This window comes from Haematobia irritans, chromosome 4, assembly GCF_050003625.1.
Source record: "Haematobia irritans isolate KBUSLIRL chromosome 4, ASM5000362v1, whole genome shotgun sequence".
NCBI classification, from domain to species: domain Eukaryota; kingdom Metazoa; phylum Arthropoda; class Insecta; order Diptera; family Muscidae; genus Haematobia; species Haematobia irritans.
This window is the reverse complement of record NC_134400.1, coordinates 160,124,393-160,152,039: the sequence shown is the minus strand read 5'-3', so window position 1 is coordinate 160,152,039 and position 27,647 is coordinate 160,124,393. Positions and strand designations below refer to the sequence as shown.

The following is a 27,647-nucleotide window of genomic DNA, read 5'->3' as shown; positions in this document are numbered from 1 at the left end:
ATGGAAACCTTAAACGGAAGTTCAACGGCTCCACAGTGTTTAACAACATCCGCCAACACAACTAGTACAACAACAAATCCTTCAGCGACAACCATATCACTAAGCTCCTCCGCCTCATTGTCATCAGCATTAACTTCATCCTCAGTAGCGATTAGCACACCTTTAGCATTGACAACAGCATCATCGTCAACATCATCAACATCAGCGACGGCAATTAGTAGTAGTTGTAGCGGGAATTTAACTACTGCCGCTAGTCTACCATCATCATCTGCTGCCTTCACAGCATCAGCTTCCTTACAGCATCAGCATACACCTTTGTTACAAATTTTACCATTGGATACTGGCAAACAAGATGATAGTAATAATCTATCTATGGCCAGTGGTATATCGGAAGGTCAAAGATCATTGTCTGCAGCACCGTCGGCATCATCGAGTCCTATTTTGAGTCCACCAAATAAGATTTTCGGACGTAATGCTAATGGAACAAGTAAGTAGCAACAGTTTTTTTTTTAATATTTTCTTTTATTTTGAGTATTTTCATAGAAAAGGATAAAGATTTCTTTAAAGATGATTGAAACATTTGAAATTTCCAAATATTTTTTTTACCATATCTCTTCGATTTAACGATAAAAATGGCTATTGACATATATTCCAAAGCAATTGTTATTCCAAAAATATTTAGTTTGCAACCTCTTCCAATTAATTGGATTCAGCACCATCATTTATTTTTACATGATTATTGGCATTGATTTCGAACCATTAATAGAGATCCAAAAAAGTGGTCTTTAACAATTTGCTATTTATTCAGAGGCATTATTATCATACAGATAATTTTAACAATTTCCATTCAAATAAATTTTAAACAATGTGCAAGGACTCACATTTTTTTTTTAATAAAATCTTAATTTTATTTGAAAAAGTATATGTAATGAAACGATTCAATTAGTTTTTGGATCAAAACCAAATTAATTTTTTTTATTTGAGTGATTGAAAAAATTCGATTCAAACTTTATAGCCAATTTTAATAAAATAAAAAAATATGTTTTAGACTTTTAACAGCTATATTGTTTTTAGTTTAACAGAGCAAAAAAGTCGCCTTACACTACGTTCTTGCCAACTCTTACTATTTTAATATTTAAGAAATTTTTCAAAAATATTTTTATGAAAATCATTTCAAAATTCTGTATAAGTATTTTACTTCAAATTATTGGCATTCCACTTTCCATTCTTGACCCTAAAAACTGTACAGAAGACCAAAACCAAAACAAACCCCTTAATGGTCTTCATGTGTTCAGGTATTTCATGGCATTTCGGGCTAATCCTTTTCAATATTCAAATATCCTTTAAACATGATTTGCATTTATAATTTGTTTTGATTCTGCTTATTGTACCAAATATATCTATGCAATAAGATGTTGTGTAAGAAATCAAAAATGTCCAATTGGATTTTTTTCCAATTATTTACGTACATTTTTTTTATATATATAATACCTATGATGCACATACAATGATTTCGTTTAGGGGTAAGATTTTTTTCTCTCTATCTCTCTCGCTATATACAAATGAGGGTAGTCATTTTTTCTTCATTAGATTTAACCTATGGCATAGCAAGATTTTTAATCAAATGACAAAGACAACTGTATTCGATTTGAAAAATTTTGATTGGATGTTTGCTCATAGATCTGGTTTTTCTTCTGGCGTTTTTTTATTACGTAAAAATTTTAGGGGTGATTTTTTATTAAATACTAAAATATATATATGTGTTTTAGATTTGTATATACATTTACCATAAGTTTTATAAAATGAGTAACGGTTTCATGGATTGTAGAGTAGAAAAACTTGTTTTAAAAATCATGTTATTTTAGGATCTTATTATATTTCCTGTTAAGGTTAAATAAAAAAATCACTTTAATTATTATGGCATATTATATGCCCATGAACGTGAAAATCGGTTTAAAATTAGAATTGAATTCAAAATCGAAATGAAAACATTTTTATTTTCTAGAGTTATTGAAATAGAAGAAGTCCACCAAAAAAGTCGTTCAAAGTACTGCATAATAATATTAGCATTTAATCTGGCATTGTATTGATATCTATATTAGGTCACACATTAGTGATAGAATAGACCGATATCTATTAATTTTTTCCAACTTCATATATCTATTCTTTAATTTTGCACATCAAAAATAAATAAGAAATAAGAGTGGTCCAAAAGCATCCCAGAAATGGCTAATCTTATAGCTAAATCTTTACAATTTGCCATTTATTTTCACGTTTTCTATTTGTATTCTAAGCTTTGACAATTTGAAGATGCAGGTAGATAAATTTCTATATAATAATGTTAAACTATTACTTCATATATTGAAGTTTTTGAAAAACAAAAAATTCTCAGAAAAAATTCTGTCTTCACACTATTCAGCGAATTGCTATATTTTCCATTAAAATATATAATGGTTTTTCGTGTTACAAACTAATCGTAGACAGAGATTATACTTTACACCCGAGAAACTATGGCGATTATATTTTAGTTAATATAAACTCAAAGGGTAACCCATAAGGTATGACAGGAGGATCCAAAATATGTTTGGAAGAAATTGGCTCAAAATGAAAAAGACAATACCAATAAAGAATGATGAAATTACTTTTTAATTAAAATATGCATATATATGTATTATTTAACTAAATTAATTAATAAACTAAAACTAAATCAAATTTCATAAATTTTAAATTAAAATTTAATTTTATCTTCCTAAATTTTTCAAATATATTTTATTACATTCGTTTAATATCACATTATTCAATTCAACGTATTTGATTAATGAATTATGTTAACTTATTTATCTAATTTATTTTAATATAATTATAATATATAATAAATATATCATTATTATTTAAATAAAATTTAATTTTTTAATTTAAAATTAAATAAAATTTAAATAACAAAGATATAATTTATTTGCATATAATTATATTTATATTAATTAAATAAATTTTTATTTATTTAAGTGAATTTAATTGATTTCAATTACTGTAACTTTCTTATTTTAAATTTGCTTTTTTTAAATTACAGTATATAATTATAACAAATGCAATTATTTTCAATAAAATTTATTGAAATTAAATTAAGCTAAATTAAAGTTATCTATATTACTTTAATTTAAATTGAATTAAACAAATTTAAATACAGCATATTAAAACGTTTTTGCGTTACTTAAGTTTAACTTTAGCGAGTCAATTAAATACGTATAAATCAAGAAGATAAATAACAAAAAACTTGTCAAAACGAGCTTAAAATTAGTCAGCACAATCTTACCTAAGGTGGCATAAAGACACCTGATTGTGTGATATGAACATATAATGCCAGGGTACCAGTTTCTATATAAATCAATCAGACTGAAGGGTACGCTTCATTTGAAACCAAATTCTTTCAAACATAATTTGGATCTCCTTATTGTTCGTAGTTCGTAAATCAAGGCCCAAATATCCCGTTTCATTATCGATTACTTAGTAACTAACACCAAAATTATAGAAAGAACACACTTCAAGTACACCCAAAGACAAATACTTTCCTCAGGAACAAAGTTTTAGACAAACGAAATTCCCCTTTCTTATAAAGTATTTTCTTGTAGAGCAGATAAACATGGATTTACGATAAATGATTCTCAAAACTATTTTATTTGCTTTTAAAGAACATTTTTTAGCCTTAAAAGAAAACTTTGTTTGTCTGAAATTTTGTTCTTCAGAAAAGAAAACTGTCATTTCAGTGTGGTTATTAACTCAATACCAATATTAATTATAGTGAGATAAAAATGTCAAGAAACTAAATATGTAAAAAAATTATATGAAAAATAATAGACATATTCCTATACCTATTATAATTGCTTTCAACACCTATCATTCCTTCTAAGTGTCATTTGCTATTTGGTTGTAGCAAATTCTTAATTATTTTTGTTCTTAATGTATTGTTTACCTTGAAATTAGCCGGCTACTATGGTTATATGTAGACAAATTAGAAGAAGACGCAGTCTTGTCATAGCAAAACTGAAGCACCAGAGGACTCTGTCAACAAAATATCATAAAGGTTGCGTCGATGTGTCTCTCAAATGTACTGCCGTTTGCGTCGGAAAATAACACATAACATTTGTGTTTTTCATAAATTTCTGAATTAAAACCCACAAAAGCAATACCAAAACTATTATAGAAAATTAAAATAAAACGTCTGTGTATGTTAAAGCGAATATTTATTATGGTTTTATGTGACTATTGCGGTTTTAATGTATTCCTGGGCAGAGCTGCCTTAGAAAAAATTGACAAATAAAACAATTTTTTTCTCATAGCCTTCTACACCTTGACATTTGTTTTCTCTTTATAAGAGGACAAGACTTAATCTTATTATTCTCAATTATCTTTGGTAGTACTAAAACGATTGCATAAAATTAAGAGATCAGGAAAGACAGAGAGATAATGTGTGTGAGTATGTATGTGATTATGCCTATCACAGCGCTATCTATTAGTAATAGCCATATTTTAGTTACATTGTTATCACTGAATGCGAGCAAGAATGAGAGCAAAAGAGAGTCACAGAGAAATTGGGTGTTAGCGTGTATGTGACTATGCCTATCAAAACACTATTATTATTAGCCGCATTTTTGTTACATCTTTATCACTGTATCTGTATGGTTAGTTAAATGATATTAGGAACCAGAATTAATGAAATTAGAAATGAAGGATTCTAATGAATTTTATAGCAATAATTATAGTTTCTGGATTAACATAAAAATTAGTAAAAAAAACTAACAAACCAATCTAAGAACAAAAAGCATTCATGTTTGTTTATTATTAATTACCATCAATAGTCTACAGATGCTTTTTTCGCCAGGTCAATTGCTTTGCTCTGAAGGATAGATATAATGCCATTAATGTCTTTTACAGTCTATTAGGCAAAAAGAAGTGCCATTCTCATATTTCTGAAGTATGTAATTTGTTTTTATATGCCAATTGTGGATGTACATGTGTGTGTGTTTTTTATTATTACCTGTTTGTTTTTTTTTTCGAAATATTTAACATCTTCTTAAAGGAAAATATAATTTTTGCTGTTGTTGTCAATTCTTTTAATAAAAAGATTTGTATCTTTTTCCTTCTGTATAAATTCCAAAGCATTTCTTTAAATTCTGAAGGAAGTTTTTTTGTTGCTTTTTTCATACCATACCACCACCCAGCAAACATATATGTATACATGAAAAGGAGAGATCTTTACTAGTGGGATTTTATTCCTGGTCCAATATTGTTGGCCATTAGCACGTCTTTCAATTGATTCTGTCTCTTTGGTTGTCCTTCTCATGGGTTTTTAGTTGTTTAGGTTTTTCTAGATTACCTCGGGTTGGTAAAAAGAAGTTTCATTGGGTTTTTGTAGGTTGGAGGCGATGGTGGTGGTTGTTTGCTAGTGGCTCCAAAAGAATTTTGATCGACAAGAATTTGGCCATTTAAGAAAAACATTTTCTTTTTTAATTTATCATTGTGGCCTCATAAAAAGAAACGACCATCAGCCAGTTAGCCTTATGCGTGGCTCCGTGGTCATTCTATATGAGAAATAGTTGTGCTTTTGCTCACTTTGATCATTATGATGATGAAGGTGATGGCTGGTCATTGGAGTTTTTGATTCATTTTGTTTTCTTTTTTCAATCATTGTTGCCATTTGGTGCTGAGAGTTTTTCTTTAGTTGCCAATAATCAATTGCTTTAAATGACCAATCGCTGTGGTAATTTTTCTGATGTTGTGCATCTTTTTGCCACAGTCACGCCAGCGTTCTCCTTAGTCCATGGATGTTTAGGGGACCATTTAATATTACACATGCAGAGCAGTGGCATTGAAACGCAGAGTCATCAGCACCAATAGCTTCTGAAATATTACCACCACCACCACCATCAGCAAAACAACGTCATCGTGTTGCTTCTTCCTGGCTAATTTTTTCCTTTCGATTTGTTTGCTTCTTTGTCTGCTATTGCTGATGATGGTGTTGTTGTTATTTTTTGTTGCAGTACTTTTTTGCGAGTGTAACGATTTTGTCATTTTTAAATGTTGGCGGGTACTTAGGCATGTGGCGTCGTATGTCATTATAAATACGGTTGTTTGTTTGAGAGTCTGATGTATCCAGCAGTATTACAGCCAGCAATTAGGTAGAAGGGCCTCCTCCAAATATCGATGCCAAATGCAGAAGATCTTAGCTGCTACAGGAAAACATAGGCAATAAAATCAAAACTAGAAATCGTCCTGGCTTATATTTAATTTCTACATTTTATTATCTTGCAAAAATGTCTATAAAAATTACGAATGAGATCTCTTGTTTTCTTTTTTTGGATGAAGTTCAGCTTAATGACCCCGCAGATTTTGAAGAATTTCCTTACCATTACAATATGAGACAGATAATGTTGTTTCTACAACCATTGTTCTTTGTTCGGTAATTGCTCTAATTCTCTTAAATCCGGTTAGACTAAAAGTACTTGTAATTTTATAATTGGCATTAGAAAAAATTTCAAATATATGTTTATGCCCATTTTCAAAATATTTTTTATAAACAATTTATCGAAGGAAGTTTTATGGGAAAATTAGGTTTAAAGTTTAATTTAACTTTTTTGAATATGGAGGTTATTAATAATTTGATTTTCGCATTATAAGGCTCCTATATCGAATTATAAGACACATTTTCTCAGTTCGCAAATTTGATATAGGTAAAATTGATGGATACTTTTGAACTTGTAAGCCTTATTGTGCTCTCTCTCTCTCTCTCTCGTTTACTCGTCATTATAGTTTCTTTCACCTTAGCCCAGTTTGGATCTCTGTAACCAATGCGAAAGGGGTGGTCTGGGGGGGAGATAAGTTGACTGCCATGTTTACGCTCATTTTCACATTTTACTTATGAGTAGACGCAACAGGCCCATACTTCTGTAAATAAACGAAAGAAAAAACACATATTTAGCAAATGACAATGTTTTGCAAAATGCTACAACATTCATTTGCTTGGCAGCATTGCTAAATAGCCAACATTACACATGTTTGTCTTTCCATCCATGCGCATGCACTGCATCGTTCTCCCCCATCCAAACACATTGTCAACAGAGGCAACTGTCCCACTAAGTAGGTAGTCATCATCACATTAAGCATTGAAGGTACCAGTAGTGGCAGAATAAGGAAGAAAAAATCCCTATGCTCTCATCTCTAGTAAATTTTAATGAAACCAATAATCATGATCATGATGAACAAAAAACAAAAACACCCAGTAGCAGGAGCAACACCAGCCAGCCAGTCATACCAATGGCTGGAAACATGATAATGTTTTTTCCGCTTGTGATACTAGCTGAATGTAATAGCGTTTTCTCCCTCTTCTTTAGATCAGTTCCCATTTGTCCAGTCCCTAGTTTCAGTTTCCCGCCACAATGTGAATTTTTAGTATTGAAATCACGTATCATTTATTTATTGCTGCAAAAATACATTCCGTTTTTTTCTCACTGCCATCTTAGAGTTTGCGTGTGTTTTTTTTTATTTGTCTCTTTCACTTCACTTTGTCACTTGACCAAGAAAAAGAAAGGTTTTATTTACTTAGCAAGGTGAACCCACCAAAAAAGGGACATATAATTTAGCAGGATGCTCAGTTTTTACTATGGGACTATTTAAGACTGCCTTTTTTTTGCCAATAAGAGAATGAATGAGACATTTCTTTGTACACTCCACTCAAGAGTAAAGACGTAGCATTTATAAGAACCTGGGAAAAGTGAGGTATTTCAAAGTAGTGATTGTTGCCAAAATAAAGGGAAAAAATGATAATTTGTTAGCATTGAGTCTTAACAGGCATGTCTACTTCTTAAGGCCGAATTCAAAGAGCTATAACTAGATAGAATGTTGGTTAATGTAACATATACGATGGTTTTAATATTTTTTTTTTTTTTTGAAAATTCTGTAAAACTGAATTCTATTAGATCATATTAATTTAATTTAGTTTAAAATTTGTCTTGTTTAAAAAGTAATAAAATTAAAAGTGAACTAAATTGATTTCTATAAAATAAATGTCAATTCAAATAAATTAAGAGAAACTTTAAAATAAAATATATTATATGAAATATTTTATATAAAATATATTATTGTGCATAAATAAAAATAGGTTTAATTTTAATTACTTACTTAATATTAACCCTTAAATGCGCACTGTATCTTTTAAAATACAAACAGAAAAAATTCATAGGTCTAAAAGTTTTGACCGAATTCTACGAAATCAAATTTTTTGAATTTAAAACATTATAACACAGTTTTAGAAAATATGTTTTTAGGAAAATCTATTGTACTTCTGTGTAAACTGAAACCAAAATTGAAAGAAAATTGAAATGAAAATTTGCCTGAAAATTAAAAAACCTACAAATTGGAGAAAAAATAATTTTTATCAGAAATAAAAGGAGTGTTGGTAAAAAAATTTGTGTAATGTAAAAATATCTCTATGCTCTAGTTCACACAAATTGTTTATTGATAAACGAAAACCTGGTTTAAAGCGCACTGTACCTTTTAAGACACAATCACTATTGTTGCGCAAAAATGCAAAAAGACAAAATTTTTAAAATAAAGTGCTATGCATTTTGCATTTATATGTTTTTTTTTTTAGGAATCAGTGTTCTTGTGCATTTAAGGATTAACTTAAATGAAGTTAAGATCAAATAAAAACATATAAAGTTAATAACATAAATCAATTATATTAAAATAAATATAGACTAAAAATAAAAAGTTTACTGGATTTTAAAATTTAGGTTGCCTAATCTTTCATATTAGGTTTATAATTTTTTCGGTGTCAAAAATCTTCGTAAAAATTGTCTTTGCTACACTCAAAAACAGTTTCAAAAGTTTTGACCTTTATATAAGGATTTTGGTATTGATTCCAAATTGATTTTTAAAATAAAGATATTTTAATTCTAGGATCTATAAAGAAGAATATCCCCAAAATAATCCTTAATATCTTTAAATCTTAGTTAATTTAAATGTTATTTCAATAAATTAAATATGATTATCTTTAATTTAAGGAAATTTTGTCTTACTTCAACGAAGAGAAAAACAGATTAAAGATTCATGTTGTAAATTAATATTTGTTAAAAAAAGGTTATGAACTTTCTTTTCATAAAATGTCTTTAGGTAGCATAATTTTTTATATTAGACAAAAATTTTTTTAGTGTACACAAGAAGCATTTGTGCTTACTACAATATTTTTTTCGAAGTATAGGCAATAGTTTCCTTAAAATTATCTAGGTTAGGTTTTATACAGCCACCAGCTTAGTATCTAGCGCAAAAAACAGATCTCTGTTACTTGTCTTAACAGAAGGCCACCAATGCTTAACAAATTTATCTTCATCATCACCATCTTTCTCACACAAAATTCTCACGCTAAACATTTAAATATCCTGTCATATCATTTGTCTGGAAGGAATAAATAAAACAGCAAAAAAAAAACTCCACAAATCTTATTAAAAATTGAAAGTGATGGAAATTAAAGAAAAAATAATGAAAAAAATCTAAAAAAAAAATAAATAAAAACCGACAAAGTATAACGAATGGGGATCTGTCTGTAAAGATGATGATGACGATGATCCTTTTTTTCAGGAGGTGGTGTATTCAAATTCTGTGTCTGTCAAAAACAAAACGAACCCCAGACATTCCTCCCCTAAAGAAGAGGCATGCATGAGAAACCAAACGAAAGGATTATACACAGTCACATGATTTTGTTGATGATCATCGGGGACAATATCCTTATGCAAATTAGTTAGGATGGCCGATAGTTTGCTGTTGTGGCTAAACGTGAGGGTAGCAAGCGAGGGCCAGTTTTTTTAAGGATTTTTTTTTGTCTTCCCAAAAGGGTTAAGTTAGGTAAAATCTGGGATTTTTTATAAGAAAAAGTTTCGATTTTTTTCTTATGGTTTTTTTACTACAATGGGAACATTTTGCTTCAATCTATCTTCATCCTTTGAAACAGATAAAAAAAACTTGTACGTTTCAATTTTATTTAAATAGAATAAAAAATAAACCGGTTTTTAATAAAAATTATTTTTCTCTTTTGCTTTTAGTGGTGGCTACTTCACGTCCTAGTAATGAAGCCGAGGTGCAGCTGTATCGTGTTTTGCAAAAAGCCAGTCTTTTGGCCTATTATGATACTCTTCTAGAAATGGGTGGTGATGATGTCCAGCAATTGTATGAGGCTGGTGAGGAAGAATTTTTGGAAATAATGGCTTTGGTTGGTATGGCATCCAAGCCCCTGCATGTGCGACGTTTACAAAAGGCTTTGCATGAATGGGCTTTGAATCCAGGCCAGTTTCAACAACCTCTCAATCATAATTCCGGTAAGTATTCCTTTCTACGCAGCATAAACATTTCCTCTAACTCTTTAGAATGTCAACATTTTTCTAACGTATTCGTATTTCTCTCTTTCTATTTTTAGCTCAATATGAAACTCCTGCGAAATCCATAACTCCTATCTATAGTTCCGAATTGTCTCGTTCTCCTGGCCCAGTAAGATCAAAATATCCTACTTTTAATCCTAGTACCCCTTTCAATCCCACACCTTTGGTTAGCACAGTTCCGCCCTCAGCATCTGCTTCAGCACATATTCTTTCACAAATTTGTTCCCTACCCTCTTTGCCTCCTCAAAACCCCAGTAGCCATATTTTACCTCCCACCAACACTTTGCCACCGCAAGAAAGACCCCAAGCTTTGGTCAATCTTCCTGCCATAACAACAGCCGGAGTAGTGGCTTCAAATACCTCACATCAAGTTACTTCCAGCTCCCCACAATTAACTCCGGTTCTAAGCGAAATGCAGGTGGCTCGTATTACCATGGGAGCTGAGAAGATAGCTGCTCAATTGCCTCAACGTGAACCTCGGGCCCATACATCGAAAAAACGCACTAGTAGGGAACTTGAACAGGTCATTGCCATGAGTGAACATGATCCCAGACGCATGGATGAGATCCGTAAGTATTCAGCTATCTATGGGCGATTCGATTGCAAACGGCGCCCCGAAAAACCATTGACCCTCCATGAGGTTTGCGTCAATGAGGCTGCCGCTCAATTATGCCGTTTGGTGCCTGCCTTACTGACACGCCGCGATGAACTTTTTCCTCTGGCCCGGCAAATTGTTAAAGATGCTGGCTTTGGGCATTCAGCCTCTATAGCCCGTTACGGTAATCTTTTATCGCAAATGGTGGGCAACCAAGCTGCTGGGGCCCAAATACGTCCCTCCTCTGCCATGTTGGAATGTGAATCAAATGAGACTAGCAATTCGACGCCATCGAAAAGACAAAGATTGTCTTCATCCGATGCTTCCTTATCGGCGGCCGATAGCAATAGGGTAAGAATTACAAAAACCGATAAATGAGAGGAATCAAGCTTTTAAGCTTTCCAAGCTTCTGCATATGGTTATGGCTTTTTGATATTATAAAATGTTTAAATTTCATTTTGCTTCGACTTCATTTACAGCTTTTTACACAGGGTGGAGTGCTTTTTACATAACTGCTTTTAAAAGAAAATCTATTAAAAAATTAAATTAGATTTATTACTTGTCGATATGATGTGGAATTCCAAGAGCTTTGTGATTCTAAAAGCTTCTTTCGGAAATGTTATTAAAACCCAGTCTGTTTTCTTGATATTTTCTTTTTATTTTTGTGTAGTTAATTTTGTTTACAATAATTCTTTAAAGAAAAATCTCCTTTCCATTTTAAATATAAGCATATGACTTCTAAAAATTGGAAAATTTTAGAGGAGCCACGAGTAGTAATATTTTGAAAATTTTCGATTTCATTTTCATATCAAATTAAATCTTCAATGACATAGGAATTCCCCAATGTTTGTTGCTTGGTTTTACAGTGCTTTGCTTTATGGATTTATATACAACTCTCGCAAATTTTTCCCCATGTGAACATACGTTTGAAAAATGCTTAAATTCAACCACATTTCACATAATAATATTTGAAAGCGAGTTGAATTCAAATGTTTTTTAAACGTTTATGTTTTTTCAGCTTTTTGGTTTTTCTCTTCCTATTCTTTCTCATACTTTATAGTTTTTGATTAATGCTAAGTGTGTACATGAAGTAATGTTTAATTAGTTCCTAATATGTAGTTAAATCTAAGTAATTTAGTTTTTATTATTAATACTTTTAGTTGTTGATTGAAATATCGATTATTAAAATTTTATTTTCTATCATGGATTGGTTATTAATATATCTAATTGCTTAATACGTTATATAATGGTGAAAATGTACTTATATTAGTCAAGTTGTTTATATTTTCTGTTTTTGTTTTTTTTTTTTTTGTTATTAGTTTTGTAGTTTGTTTCGTTTTAAAACTGCAAAATTACGTTATCTTCTTCCACATAAAGTTCTCATATTAGCAATTATTTGTTTTTACCTTATTTACCTTTGAACAAAAATACACAATAAATTTGTTTTTGCAAACTGCAAACTGCTTAAAGAAACCCTAAAATCAAAACCAGCTGCGTACTTATTTCATAGAGCTTTAAATAGAAAAACAAAATCGAAATCAAAATAAATTTTCACAAACCTAAAATTGATATGAAATCAATCCTTTAAAGGATTCAATGGAGGATCCACGATACAATCTTTTTGCAATGTACCAGAAATTTGCAGCTAAACCATCATTCGATCTGGCCGATATTGCGAAATTCACGTAAGTATTCGAATATTCGTTATCGACGAAATGTATTTGTTGGGTGAAAGTTTACAATATATTATTAAGTAAAGATATCTGCATAGAAATATACACGCAAAGAAAAAAAACGTTTGGAAAACGTGTACCGAAAACGATTTTCTTTTGTTAGAGTTTTTTGAATTGCTTCGAAAATTTTAAACTTTTATCACCAAAAAAATTCGTTTGTTACAAAGTTTTTATTTTTTCAATAAAAAAAGTTATTTTTGAAACAACAACAGAGTCCATTTCGTTTATATCAAACACTGTTCTTTTCTGACTTTTGGTCTTTAATAAAACACATTTTACAGTTCAAAATTTAATATAGTACAATGTAATGTTGAACATTTTTTTCGGAATCTTCCGAACATATGTAGAATGTATGTACAAAAAAAAAAAAAAAAAAAAAAAACTTTGGTCGAAGCAGGGATCGAACCCACGACCCTCGGCATGAGAGTCAGACGTAGCAACCACTGCTCCACGGTGCCAAACTAAATGTTTGTTTCTGTTAAATAAACTTTGTTTATTCGGTTCGTGGGCGCCGCAAGCTATGCTATATAAATATAACTTATATGGATATTTATCTATTGATGACCATAACAGGTACATAGCTCAGTGGTTAGTGTGTTGGCTTACAAAGTGCATGGTCCGCGGTTCGATTCTCCGTCCAGGCGAAAGGTAAAAAATTTTAAAAATTTATAAAATCGTATAATTTCTTCTACATTGTTTGTATTACAGAAAAAGGTGTTAAGAACTAAAAATCTTCGTGGAAGTGAGAAAGATGTGAGGGAAAATGCAATTAGCCAGAAAAAAAAAGTTTTTTTGAGTTAGTCTTTATGAAATTGTTTTTACATCCTGGAACAGAATAAACGTTTATCACAAAAAGTATATACTTTTCTTCCAAATATACTTCCTTACAGCGAAAAGCAAATGAGAAACGAACTTTGTTTGTCTAAAATTTCGCTTGGGAGGAAAGAATTATTTTTTTGCGTGTAGGGCTTTCAATTTTGATAATAACGCCAGGAGGGGCCTTACATGCAGGGAATTCCTGAAGCTCAAATAAAGTTCTTCATATTTTAATATTACGACAAGATCCTCTTTGCTCAAATAGAGAAAAGTAAACAAAAAACACAAATCCTGTTCATTCACACTAGTTTTGGGAATCTTACGAATATGTTGTTCTTCTTAAACTTTATAGTCTATAAAAGTTTTGAGCCATTCTTGGGATAAGGATAATTGCATGGGGCTGTGGCAAATTTTGAAAAAAAAAACAATTCAACTAAAACCAAACATTTTGTGTACTTCGCGGCATCACTTTCCCAGCAAAAACAAGTAAGGAAAATCTAAAGTCGGGCGGTGCCGACTATATTATACCCTGCACCACTTTGTAGATCTAATTTTTCGATACCATATCACATCCGTCAAATGTGTTGGGCCTATATATAAAGGTTTGTCCCAAATACATACATTTAAATATCACTCGATCTGGAAGAATTTGATAGACTTCTACAAAATCTATAGACTCAAAATTTAAGTCGGCTAATGCACTATGGTGGAACACAATGTTAGTAAAAAAATATGGGAAACGTTTAAATCTGAAGCAATTTTAAGGAAACTTCGAAAAAGTTTATTTATGATTTATCGCTCGATATATATGTATTAGAAGTTTAGGAAAATTAGAGTCTTTTTTACAACTTTTCGACTAAGCAGTGGCGATTTTACAAGGAAAATGTTGGTATTTTCACCACTTTTGTCGAAATCAGAAAAACATATATATGAGAGAGAGCTATATCTAACTCTGAACCGATTTCAGCCAAATTTGGCACGCATAGCAACAATGCTAATTCTACTCGCTGTGCAAAACTTCAACTAAATCGGAGTTAAAAATTGGCCACTGTGGTCATATGAGTGTAAATCGGCCGAAAGCTATATATTGGAGCTATATCTAAATCTGAACCGATTTCAACCAAATTTGGCACGCATAGCTACAATGCTAATTCTACTCCCTGTGCAAAATTTCAACTAAATCGGACCAAAAAATTGGCATCTGTGGTCAAATCGGGCGAAAGCTATATATGTGAGCTATATCTAAATCTGAACCGATTTCAGCCAAATTTGGCACGCATAGCAACAATGCTAATTCTACTCGCTGTGCAAAATTTCAACCAAATTGGGGTAAAACTCTGGCTTCTGGGACCGTATTAGTCCATATCGGGCGAAAGATATATATGGGAGCTATATCTAAATCTGAACCGATTTTAATAAAATTTGGCACACTTGACTATAGTACTAATTGTTCTTCTTGTGCAAAATGTTAAGCAAATTAGGTTAAAACTCTGGCTTCTGGGGCCATATAAGTCCATATCGGGCGAAATATATATATGGGAGCTATATCTAAATCTGAACCGATTTCTTCCAAAATCAATAGGGATCTATTCTGAGCCAAAACACATACTTGTGCCAAATTTGAAGTCGATTGGACTAAAACTGCGACCTAGACTTTGATTACAAAAATGTGTTCACGGACAGACGGACATCGCTATATCGACTTAAGAGCTCACCCTGAGCATTTTTGCCTAAGACACCATGTGTCTATCTCGTCTCCTTCTGGGTGTTGCAAACATATGAACTAACTTATAATACCCCGTTCCACAGTGTGGAGCAGGGTATAAAAAAGATGGAAGTTCTTCTAAAGGAACAACTTTAAAAGAACTTCCAAAAATGACCTCCCGAAGATGTTCTTTATTTTAACTACACAGGAAGTTCATTTAATTCGATTTTTTATAACTCGCTTTTTTCATATTTGTAATGGGAAATTTTAACTTTTTTTGTTTCAAATACACGCAAAAAAATAATTCTTTCCTCCCAAACGAAATTTTAGACAAACAAAGTTCGTTTCTCATTTGCTTTTCGCTGTAAGGAAGTGTATTTGGAAGAAAAGTATATACTTTTTGTGATAAACGTTTATTCTTTTCCAGGATGTAAAAACCATTTCATAAAGACTAACTCAAAAAAATTTTTTTCTGGCTAATTGCATTTTCTCTCACATCTTTCTCACTTCCACGAAGATTTTTAGTTCTTAGGACCTTTTTCTGTAATACAAACAATGTAGAAGATATTATACGATTTTATAAATTTTTAAAATTTTTTTACCTTTCGCCTGGACGGAGAATCGAACCGCGGACCATGCACTTTGTAAGCCAACACACTAACCACTGAGCTATGTACCTGTTATGGTCATCAATAGATAAATATCCATATAAGTTATATTTATATAGCATAGCTTGCGGCGCCCACGAACCGAATAAACAAAGTTTATTTAACAGAAACAAACATTTAGTTTGGCACCGTGGAGCAGTGGTTGCTACGTCTGACTCTCATGCCAAGGGTCGTGGGTTCGATCCCTGCTTCGACCAAAGTTTTTTTTTTTTTTTTTTTTTTTACATACATTCTACATATGTTCGGAAAATTCCGAAAAAAATGTTCAACATTACATTGTACTATATTAAATTTTGAACTGTAAAATGTGTTTTATTAAAGACCAAAAGTCAGAAAAGAACAGTGTTTGATATAAACGAAATGGACTCTGTTGTTGTTTCAAAAATAACTTTTTTTATTGAAAAAATAAAAACTTTGTAACAAACGAATTTTTTTGGTGATAAAAGTTTAAAATTTTCGAAGCAATTCAAAAAACTCTAACAAAAGAAAAACGTTTTCGGTACACGTTTTCCAAACGTTTTTTTTCTTTGCGTGTAGGTTAATAAAAAAGAATTTATAAAATGGTACAAATTATTCAATTATTTGTCGAAAAAAATGCAATATCCATTCTAGAAAAATTGCGAATTGTTTAAACTATTTCAGGTCAAACAGACATTAGAATCATAAAAATTATAACAATTATTTATTTGGTATAAATACAACATTTTTTTAATTTACATCCAAAACACTGAATTCGGATCACACCTTAAGATGTGATGCAAATTCACTGCAACGTATGTTGAAATGGTGGACATCCATCCTACACTGAAAAAAAGCATACTCGGTTCCAAAGATTTTGTCTTTACTTTAAAAAATTTAGTATTGATTCCGAGCCAAAGAAGCGGATAATACAAGTAAGGATACTTTTAAGACACAATTCTCTTTTAAATTTAGGTTTTGTGTACTTGCTTCTAGGAAGCAAATTTTAATTTTCGCTTTCTCAGATTTTTTTCTTCATATGCTATCAAAGTCCTTTAAAAACGAGTTAACGGCAACTTTATTTTCCAAATTAGGACTCGACTTCCAGTAGAAATTATGCTATGTTTGACGTAACAAACTTCTTTAAAATAAAATAAAGAATTTTTCTGAATTATTAAAGTCAAGTTGACCTTAGCCTATAATTTTTTTCTTTCATGTTAAGATACCCATTTTTAAGTCAAATCACTTAATTATAATGACAATACGACTTCATTGACTTATCGACTTTTGGACAAGGAAAATAACTTTATTTTAGAGAAATGCGTCTTCTATGCTAAGCAAAATTTGTATTCGTATTTTAAAGACATGAAATCTTTGACCTCACGACAATATTTTTTTCAGTGTATGACAAGCCCATGTTAAATTCATCGCTTTTGAGCCCATTTTGCACCACTTCCAAATGCAAAAAGAACATTTTCACTACTTTTTTGGCAACGCTTTTATGCTGAGTTTTATGTATATCTGCATGGAAAATAGAATGTATTCCATATTTCGAAATTTGGTTATTTTGCTTGGGAGGATACAACCACATTTTTGAGGTGATCTTTTCAATAACATAATAAAACATCCGAAACTCGCAGAATAAGACCTTCCAAAAATAAAGTGTGGATTCCCTTGTGATCGGGAAGTAGTGCAAATTTGTGATCGAGAAATAGTGCAAACTTGGATCATCTCTAACGAATTTTATATGGGCTTATCATAGCATGGAAGTACTTCGTTTTCGGATCCTTTGCATTGCTTTAGAAGATGTGCCTTACAAGTTGATTTGAACGAAGAAATTAAAAAAAAGAAAAACAAAATTTTTCCCCACTTTCACTTTTTATTTTTATCAACATTTTTTATTTAACTTTTATATTCTAATTATCTAATTTGTAAAATTTGAAAATCCTTATAAGCACAGGTGAAATTTTTAATTTTATTTTAATTTTTTATTTTTTTCGATTTTCTATTCTTTTTGCGACATTTAATTGTCCAAAATTTAAATCGTCAAATAGCATATTTTCTAAGACTGGTCCAAAAGAACTTCATTGAATGTGAAAAAATTGATGAAGGATTCCGGAATGCTCCTAAAAAGAAATGTTTGTGGAACTACTTCCAATTTTTTGCTGGAAAACGATAGGATAATAAATAAGACAATGATATAATGTCTACTAATGTCTACTGTGTACTAAAGTACGTTATCGAATTTACTTCATACAACGTATTCTTAAAATCGCACCATCGAAAAAATAATCTATGCGACCAAAACAAATATATGGGGCCGTAAGTTCGACCAGGGCATATCTTATGTACCCTCTACCTTGGATTGTTTAGAAAATTCCACTTAAGTCTGTCATCAACAATCGAACTACTTGGGTTGTGGTACACAAAAAAATATCACGATAATTTTGTCCAATTAAAATTTTAATTGAGTTTTAAAAATATTCAATTAAAAATTTTATTGTTTCAACAAATTTTTTAATTGAAACAAAAATCAATCACATACATTTGTATCAATTAAATTTTTAATTGGATCAATTAATTTTTTAATTGGCTTTGGCGATTAATACTATCTTTTCTGTGGTTGAAGACATTTCAATTAAAAATTAATTTGATAATTAATTGGAAATTATGTATCTGATTTCGGCAAGCATTCCATGGTCCCCGTAGATAATTAACATTATGTTCTTTAAATATATTTGAGGTCCTCGGACGACGGTTGCCACTCGTGCCAGAAATAATCTACCAAAATTTTACCACAAATCTGCCAAACTAAAAAAAACGTATTTTACAGTTTGTCAAGATTTTATTTCTATAGAAAATTTTTAAAAATTTTATTTTAATAGAACATTTTGTAAAATTTTTATTTCTATAGAACAATTTGTAAAAATTTTATTTCTATAGAAAATTTTTGCAAAATTTTATTTCTATAGAACAATTTTGCAAAATGTTATTTCTATAGAAAATTTTTGCAAATTTTGATTTCTTTGGAACATTTTTGTCAAATTTTATTTCTATAGAAAATTTTTGCAAAATTTTATTTCTCAGACGACGGTTGCCACCCACCCCTGCCAGAAATAATCTACCAACTTTTTAAGAAAATTTCACCACAAATCTACCAAATTTAAAAAAAAAAAAATTTGCAGGTTGTTAAAATTTTATTTCTATTGAAAATTTTGTCAAAATTTTATTTCTATAGAAAGTTTTTGCAAAATTTTATTTCTATAGAAAAGTTTTGCAAAATTTTATTTCTATAGAAAATTTTGTCAAAAGTTTATTTCTATAGAAAATGTTTGCAAAGTTTTATTTCTATAGAAAATTTTCTCAAAATTTTGTTTCTATAGAAAGTTTTTGCAAAATTTTATATCTATAGATAATTTGCAAAATTTTATTTTTATAGAAAATTTTTCAAAATTTTATTTCTCAGACGATGGTTGCCACCCCTGCAAGAAATAATCTACCAAATTTAAGAAAAAAGTATTTTGCAGGTTGTTAAAATGTTATTTCTATAGACAATTTTGTGAAAATTTTACTTTATAGAAAATTTTGTAAACATTTTATTTCTATAGAAAATTTTTGTCAAAATTTTATTTCTATAGAAAATTTTGTCAAAAGTTTATTTCTATAGAAAATGTTTGCAAAATTTTATTTCAATAGAAAATTTTGTCAAAATTTTATTTCTATAGCAAATATTTTAAAAATTTTATTTCTATAGAAAATTTTGTCAAAATTTTATTTCTATAGAAAATTTTGTCAAAATTTTATTACTATAGAAAATTTTATCAAAATTTTTATTACTATAGAAATGATTGTTAAAATTGTATTTCTATAGAAAATTTTGTCAAAATTTTATTTCTATGGAAAATTTTGTCAAAATTTTATTTCTATGGAAAGTTTTGTCAAAATTTTATTTCTATTGAACATTTTGTCAAAATTTTATCTCTATAGAAAATTTTGTCAAAATTTTATTTCTATGAAAAATTTTTTCAAAATTTTATTTCTATAGAAAATTTTGTCAAAATTTTATTTCTATGGAAAATTTTGTCAAAATTTTATTTCTATGGAAAATTTTGTCAAAATTTTATTTCTATGGAAAGTTTTGTCAAAATTTTATTTCTATAGAAAATATTGTCAAAAGTTTATTTCTATAGAAAATGTTTGCAAAATTTTATTTCAATAAAAAAAAATTGTCAAAATTTTATTTCTATAGAAAATGTTTGCCAAATTTTATTTCAATATTTGTCAATTTTTGTCACAATTTTATTTCTATAGAAAATTTTGTCAAAATTTTATTTCTATAGAAAATTTTGTCAAAATTTTATTTCTATAGAAAATTTTGTCAAAACGTTATTTCTATAGAAAATTTTGTCAAAATGTTATTTCTTTAGAAAATTTTGTCAAAATTTTATTTCTATAGAAAATTTTGTCAAAATTTTATTTCTATAGAAAATTTTGTCAAAAGTTTATTTCTATAGAAAATGTTTGCAAAATTTTATTTCAATAGAAAATTTTGTCAAAATTTTAGTTCTATAGCAAATATTTTAAAAATGTTATTTCTATAGAAAATTTTGTCAAAGTTTTATTTCTATAGAAAATTTTGTCAAAATTTTATTACTATAGAAAATTTTATCAAAATTTTTATTACTATAGAAATGATTGTTAAAATTGTATTTCTATAGAAAATTTTGTCAAAATTTTATTTCTATGAAAAATTTTGTCAAAATTTTATTTCTATGGAAAATTTTGTCAAAATTTTATTTCTATGGAAAGTTTTGTCAAAATTTTATTTCTATTGAACATTTTGTCAAAATTTTATCTCTATAGAAAATTTTGTCAAAATTTTATTTCTATGAAAAATTTTTTCAAAATTTTATTTCTATAGAAAATTTTGTCAAAATTTTATTTCTATGGAAAATGTTGTCAAAATTTTATTTCTATAGAAAATTTTGTCAAAATTTTATTTCTATGGAAAGTTTTGTCAAAATTTTATTTCTATAGAAAATTTTGTCAAAAGTTTATTTCTATAGAAAATGTTTGCAAAATTTTATTTCAATAAAAAAAAATTGTCAAAATTTTATTTCTATAGAAAATGTTTGCAAAATTTTATTTCAATATTTGTCAATTTTTGTCAAAATTTTATTTCTATAGAAAATTTTGTCAAAATTTTATTTCTATAGAAAATTTTGTCAAAATTTTATTTCTATAGAAAATTTTGTCAAAACGTTATTTCTATAGAAAATTTTGTCAAAATGTTATTTCTTTAGAAAATTTTGTCAAAATTTTATTTCTATAGAAAATTTTGTCAAAATTTTATTTCTATGGAACATTTTGTCAAAATTTTATTATTATAGAAAATTTTATCAAAATTTTTATTACTATAGAAAAGATTGTTAAAATTGTATTTCTATAGAAAATTTTGTCAAAATTTTATTTCTATGGAACATTTTTGTCAAAATTTTATTTCTATGGAAAGTTTTGTCAAAATTTTATTTCTATGGAACATTTTTGTCAAAATTTTATTTCTATTGAAAGTTTTGTCAAAATTTTATTTCTATGGAAAATTTTGTCAAAATTTTATTTCTATGGAAAATTTTGTCAAAATTTTATTTCTATAGAAAATTTTGTCAAAATTTTATTTCTATGGAACATTTTGTCAAAATTTTATTACTATAGAAAATTTTATCAAAATTTTTATTACTATAGAAAAGATTGTTAAAATTGTATTTCTATAGAAAATTTTGTCAAAATTTTATTTCTATAGAAAATTTTGTCAAAATTTTATTTCTATAGAAAATTTTGTCAAAATTTTATTTCTAATGAAAATTTTATCAAAATTTTATTTCTATGGAAAATGTTGTCAAAATTTTATTTCTATAGAAAATTTTGTCAAAATTTTATTTCTATAGAAAATTTTTTTAAAAGTTTATTTCTATAGAAAATGTTTGCAAAATTTTATTTCAATAGAAAATTTTGTCAAAATTTTATTTCTATAGCAAATATTTAAAAAATGTTATTTCTATAGAAAATTTTGTCAAAGTTTTATTTCTATAGAAAATTTTGTCAAAATTTTATTACTATAGAAAATTTTATCAAAATTTTTATTACTATAGAAATGATTGTTAAAATTGTATTTCTATAGAAAATTTTGTCAAAATTTTATTTCTATGAAAAATTTTGTCAAAATTTTATTTCTATGGAAAATTTTGTCAAAATTTTATTTCTATGGAAAGTTTTGTCAAAATTTTATTTCTATTGAACATTTTGTCAAAATATTATCTCTATAGAAAATTTTGTCAAAATTTTATTTCTATGAAAAATTTTTTCAAAATTTTATTTCTATAGAAAATTTTGTCAAAATTTTATTTCTATGGAAAATTTTGTCAAAATTTTATTTCTATGGAAAGTTTTGTCAAAATTTTATTTCTATAGAAAATTTTGTCAAAAGTTTATTTCTATAGAAAATGTTTGCAAAATTTTATTTCAATAAAAAAAAAATTGTCAACATTTTATTTCTATAGAAAATGTTTGCAAAATTTTATTTCAATATTTGTCAATTTTTGTCAAAATTTTATTTCTATAGAAAATTTTGTCAAAATTTTATTTCTATAGAAAATTTTGTCAAAATTTTATTTCTATAGAAAATTTTGTCAAAACGTTATTTCTATAGAAAATTTTGTCAAAATGTTATTTCTTTAGAAAATTTTGTCAAAATTTTATTTCTATAGAAAATTTTGTCAAAATTTTATTTCTATGGAACATTTTGTCAAAATTTTATTATTATAGAAAATTTTATCAAAATTTTTATTACTATAGAAAAGATTGTTAAAATTGTATTTCTATAGAAAATTTTGTCAAAATTTTATTTCTATGGAACATTTTTGTCAAAATTTTATTTCTATGGAAAGTTTTGTCAAAATTTTAGTTCTATGGAACATTTTTGTCAAAATTTTATTTTTATGGAAAGTTTTGTCAACATTTTATTTCTATGGAAAATTTTGTCAAAATTTTATTTCTATGGAAAATTTTGTCAAAATTTTATTTCTATAGAAAATTTTGTCAAAATTTTATTTTTATGGAACATTTTGTCAAAATTTTATTACTATAGAAAATTTTATCAAAATTTTTATTACTATAGAAAAGATTGTTAAAATTGTATTTCTATAGAAAATTTTGTCAAAATTTTATTTCTATGAAAAATTTTTTCAAAATTTTATTTCTATAGAAAATTTTGTCAAAATTTTATTTCTAATGAAAATTTTGTCAAAATTTTATTTCTATGGAAAATGTTGTCAAAATTTTATTTCTATGGAAAGTTTTGTCAAAATTTTATTTCTATAGAAAATTTTGTCAAAAGTTTATTTCTATAGAAAATGTTTGCAAAATTTTATTTCAATAAAAAAAATTTGTCAAAATTTTATTTTTATAGAAAATTTTTTGCAAAATTTTATGTATATAGAATTTTTTTGCAAATTTTTATTTCTATACAACATTTTTGTCAAAATTTTATTTCTATAGAATATTTTTGGAAAATTTTATTTCTATAAAGAATTGAAGACCTCTTAGTTGGAGAGGAATGTGTCGCAAAATCTACCAAAACATCAAGAATCTACCAAATATTCAAAAATCGACCATTTTTGGTAGAATTCTACCACCTGTTGCAACCGTGCCTCAGACTTCATATATATTCTATTGACATTTCCGTCCGAATCACGGTATCAACTTGAAACTTTGATGTTGGTCGGATGATATTACATATGGGCTATATTGGACCACTTTTGGGTAAGGATAGCCCCCATAAAAATCGATCCCCAGATTTGACTTTAAGAGCCTCGTGGAGGAGCAAATTTCATCCAATCCGGATTAAATACAAACCAATAGCGAGATTTGAATTGCGGAATCCACTGAAGAGGTCAATTTCATCAGATCCCCTTGAAATTTCGTATGTACGTGATGTCAATAGTTGCCTTCTAGCAATCATGCAAAAATTAGTTTGTAGGTGGTCCAAATAAAGCGCTCTATTTATTGATTTAAATAATGTGAAAAGCTGAAACGGAAGTTAAGAAATAATTTGACATAAAACACAAAACAAACTAGATTTAAAAAAATTAAATTTAAAATCGAGTGTCGCTACAGGTTCATATATAACTATATTTACCAAGCAAAACTAGGTAGCCACATCTCATTACAATTGGCATTACCAGGAGTACAGCTGTCATTACACGTTGCACTACATTGCGGTGAGTTATAGTGACTAATGTAATGTATTTGTAATGACAAAAATAAATACTTCTCGGTAATTTTCGAATTGTTATTCTCAAATTTTTATGCAGTTGGCTGTTAATGACTTAATAAAATAGAATAACTGTTGGTACTATTAGGTATAATTATTCACATAATTGAGTTTTTACTTAAAAAATCAAAAAGAATGTGTAATGTAACGGTAATTCTGAACATTTTTCCGTTAAGAAATTTTTATCACAAATATTTCATAATAATTGTGTTTTAAATTAATGCCATTAACATATTAGTTGTGTTCCTTTACGTACTACTAGTTACTATTTTTACTAGTTTTTACTAGAAACCGTTCCTCAACCCCAAAAAATAGTAAAAGTAGTAAACAATTTTAAAAGAACAATGTCAAAATGCATGTCTCTTTTAAAATTTTTTTACTACAAGTTACTCGACAAATTCTTTCGAGTAAAAGTTGTAGATATGTCATGACAAAAATAATTATTTGTTTTCAAATTTTCCAAACTAAAGTAGTTCCAAATCGCTTTTTTTTTGGAAATAAATCTGTAACTTTTTAATGGATTAAGATACCATCATAATTTTTTCTTTGTGCCAAAGCTGAAATGTTTTTCTCTATATTTAGAGGTTTGTAGATCCCTAGTGGATTCACGGGCTGGTCTATAGACGTTGGAAGTTGGACACCTCGGATGTATGCAATTTAGTGTTACTTGGCAAACGCACAATTATGCACCGATTTTCATGATTTTTGCTTTGCTGGATAGAACTTATAAACTACCATAAAAAGATTGTGTATGTGGGCGAATATATCTAATATTTGCGAGATAGGGCCATACAATTTATTTTTTTGCAAAATTTGAACAAAGTGGGGTCTGTATTTTGAGTCTAGAAGTACAACATTCCTTATAAAATTCTAAGTATTCTGGAGGAAAATTTTGTGCACCTTTGTGCTTTAGATTTAACGTGTAGACTCCACAATTTGGAATTTCAAAACAATGCCGAACCAATACCACTTGTTTCGAAAAAAGTACCAAAACATTGACCGACTCACACCAAATTCGGCGCACCCTTTAATGAACCAAAAGTACCCCTACGTTTTGAATTTCATGCAAATCGGATAAAAGTTTTAATGTCTATGTCATGAAGACCCCAATTCGGGGGTCGGTTCATATGGAAGCAAAATCGAAACTTAGGCCGAAGTAGTCCCATCTTCAAAATTGACCTGCATGTAGAAGAAAAACGTGTCTGTTAAAATTTCAGCACTATAGGTTCATTATTGAAGGAAGTAGCCTGATTACAACAGATAGCCAGACAGAGAGACATCGTCTTATAATTTCTCCCTGAACAAGACTATATATACTTTATATAGTCAGAATTCGTTATTTGTATGTGTTACAAACGGAATGAAAAACCCAACCTTATAAGATACTGATAATATGCGCTATTACTCTACTTTATGGCCCAGAAGCCAGAGTTTTACTTTGATTAAAAATTTTGCAAAAGGAGTACTTTTTATAACAAAGTAAAAACCATAGCTTCTTTCTATCGTAATAAGGATTTCAAAGTTTCCTGCAAAAAATCTGCCATTTGTCAAAAAAAAAATCTATATAAAAGTATTTAATTTACCTACATGTTTTGAAAATATTTATTCAAATCACAATGCTTCTTTTGTTTTTTATTTGATATTTTTACAATTTTTACTATATTTTCGTTCCTGTACATTTAACAAATATAGAAATATGAGAGGATTTTCAATATTTCTCTCTTTTACTACTTTTTACTACGAGTAAAGTAAAGGAACACACCTATTATGTTTTAAATAAATGCTTTCTTATACCTCATTCACATTACACTTCCAAAATGCACTTAAACTAGTTTTCAAATGCCATTCGCCTTATAAAAAAGGGACTTAAAATTCATTTTTAGTAGATTTCGAACCTAATGTGAATTGACTATTGGATATATTATAACGTAATTCACGAATCCAACTCCCTTAAACAACCTACATTTATTTCTATTTTAGGTGTGAAATTAATTTGCGTGTAATTTTTTGTTTATTTGTACAATATTCGTTTCTATTCAAGTAGTGCTCCTATTACAGCATTACTCGCCATAATTTGGTCCATTGTAATCGGGATAGAAACCAATATTTTCGAGATTTGGTTGTCTGAGACAATAAGTGGCTATTTTGCAAATTTTGGTGTATCTACTAATAAGTGATACACCAAATAAGTGCTCTAAAAGCACTACTTATTTCATGGCCGAAAGGATGCCTGGGGAGAAGTACTTTCCTCCTAGGACATGCGTATGTAAATTTAATCCGGAGCGATGCCAATTAATAAGTGGTTATTAATTTTTAAATAGGCTTACATACAAGATTACCGGGTAATGAGAGTTTTTGCTGGGTATATATAAACTGTATAGCCGAAATTTTAGACAATCAAAGAAATCTATTAATGCTCGTTTGTCTAAAATTTCGTTTCAGAAGAAAGTTTTTCTTGGGGTACATATGTCTAACAACCATGATATGTATTTAATCGGACTTTTTATCTAACATAGTCTTTGTACGGAATACTACTTACAATATTATAGAAATGTTAAGATACCTTGCCATGGGAAAATATTACCACAGCCCAAGTAATTCGGTTGGGGATAACAATCTTTGGTAGAACTTTGTATATACCTATTTCAGTTCCAAAACGGTTAATTGCCAACTTCCTCTAAAATTCAAATTATTATCCCGAATAATATTTCACCAACTAGTACATTCGTGCTCCGTGAAGTCATAAAATTTCGAGAATTAATCTAACAAAGTATAAACTTGTCTCTGTTTCTTTGTAGCCTCAACAAACCCAGCGATTACGATGATCCTGATCAGGAATCCCGATTTTCCTTCAGCAACTCCAGTTCACCTCCAATGCCAGTGAGTATGTGTTTTAATTTTGCATTAACAAACCTTCATGCATTGAAGACTCTTAGCATTGTCATTCTAAATCCCTACCTCACCCCTAGAACAATGGTCCGGAAGATGATCGTATTGCCAATTCATTGGATAAAATTCTCATGAAGACTCACGAATGTACGAACAACAATAACAACTCGGATAATTTGCATGGTATCAGTGATGGTTCACCAACACCTTCATCCACTAGCAACATTAATCTTATAGCCGATTTGAGTACTAACCCTTCGAAGCCACGTTCTCTTGCCAATGAAGTTCAAATTATATCAGCGGCTGGTAGTCACATTATAGCTGTTGCTAATCCAGCCCTAGCCATGAGTCCTACACTGCAAGAGGCAATCAGTTTGAAAAAGGAAGCATCATCACCAGAACTGTTGTAGTACAGTAAATAAATTATTTTTCAATGTGTAAATAATTAATTCCTAGATAAAAAAGTACCAAGTGCAATTTGTTAAATAAGTTAATGAAATAAATTCAACATTTTTAGAATTGTTCAA

At 28.7% G+C, this 27,647-nt stretch overlaps 1 protein-coding gene across 1 annotated transcript; it reads left to right on the top strand.

Moving 5' to 3' along the window:
• Nucleotides 1-27,647, top strand: nab (NGFI-A-binding protein homolog). The gene is made up of 6 exons (XM_075307097.1): nucleotides 1-487; nucleotides 10,095-10,367; nucleotides 10,466-11,373; nucleotides 12,613-12,707; nucleotides 27,030-27,111; nucleotides 27,201-27,647. The coding sequence occupies exons 1-6, from the start codon at nucleotides 1-3 to the stop codon at nucleotides 27,528-27,530; spliced, it is 2,175 nt and encodes a 724-aa protein (XP_075163212.1). The 3' UTR covers nucleotides 27,531-27,647.

What these genes read in the sequence shown, in the direction of transcription:
- nab (XM_075307097.1), top strand. Translation starts at nt 1, where the DNA reads ATGGAAACCTTAAACGGAAGTTCAACGGCTCCACAGTGTTTAACAACA. An exon ending in ACGTAATGCTAATGGAACAA is followed by an intron (nt 488 to 10,094) that starts GTAAGTAGCAAC and finishes TTTTGCTTTTAG; the next exon opens with TGGTGGCTACTTCACGTCCT. An exon ending in ACCTCTCAATCATAATTCCG is followed by an intron (nt 10,368 to 10,465) that starts GTAAGTATTCCT and finishes TTCTATTTTTAG; the next exon opens with CTCAATATGAAACTCCTGCG.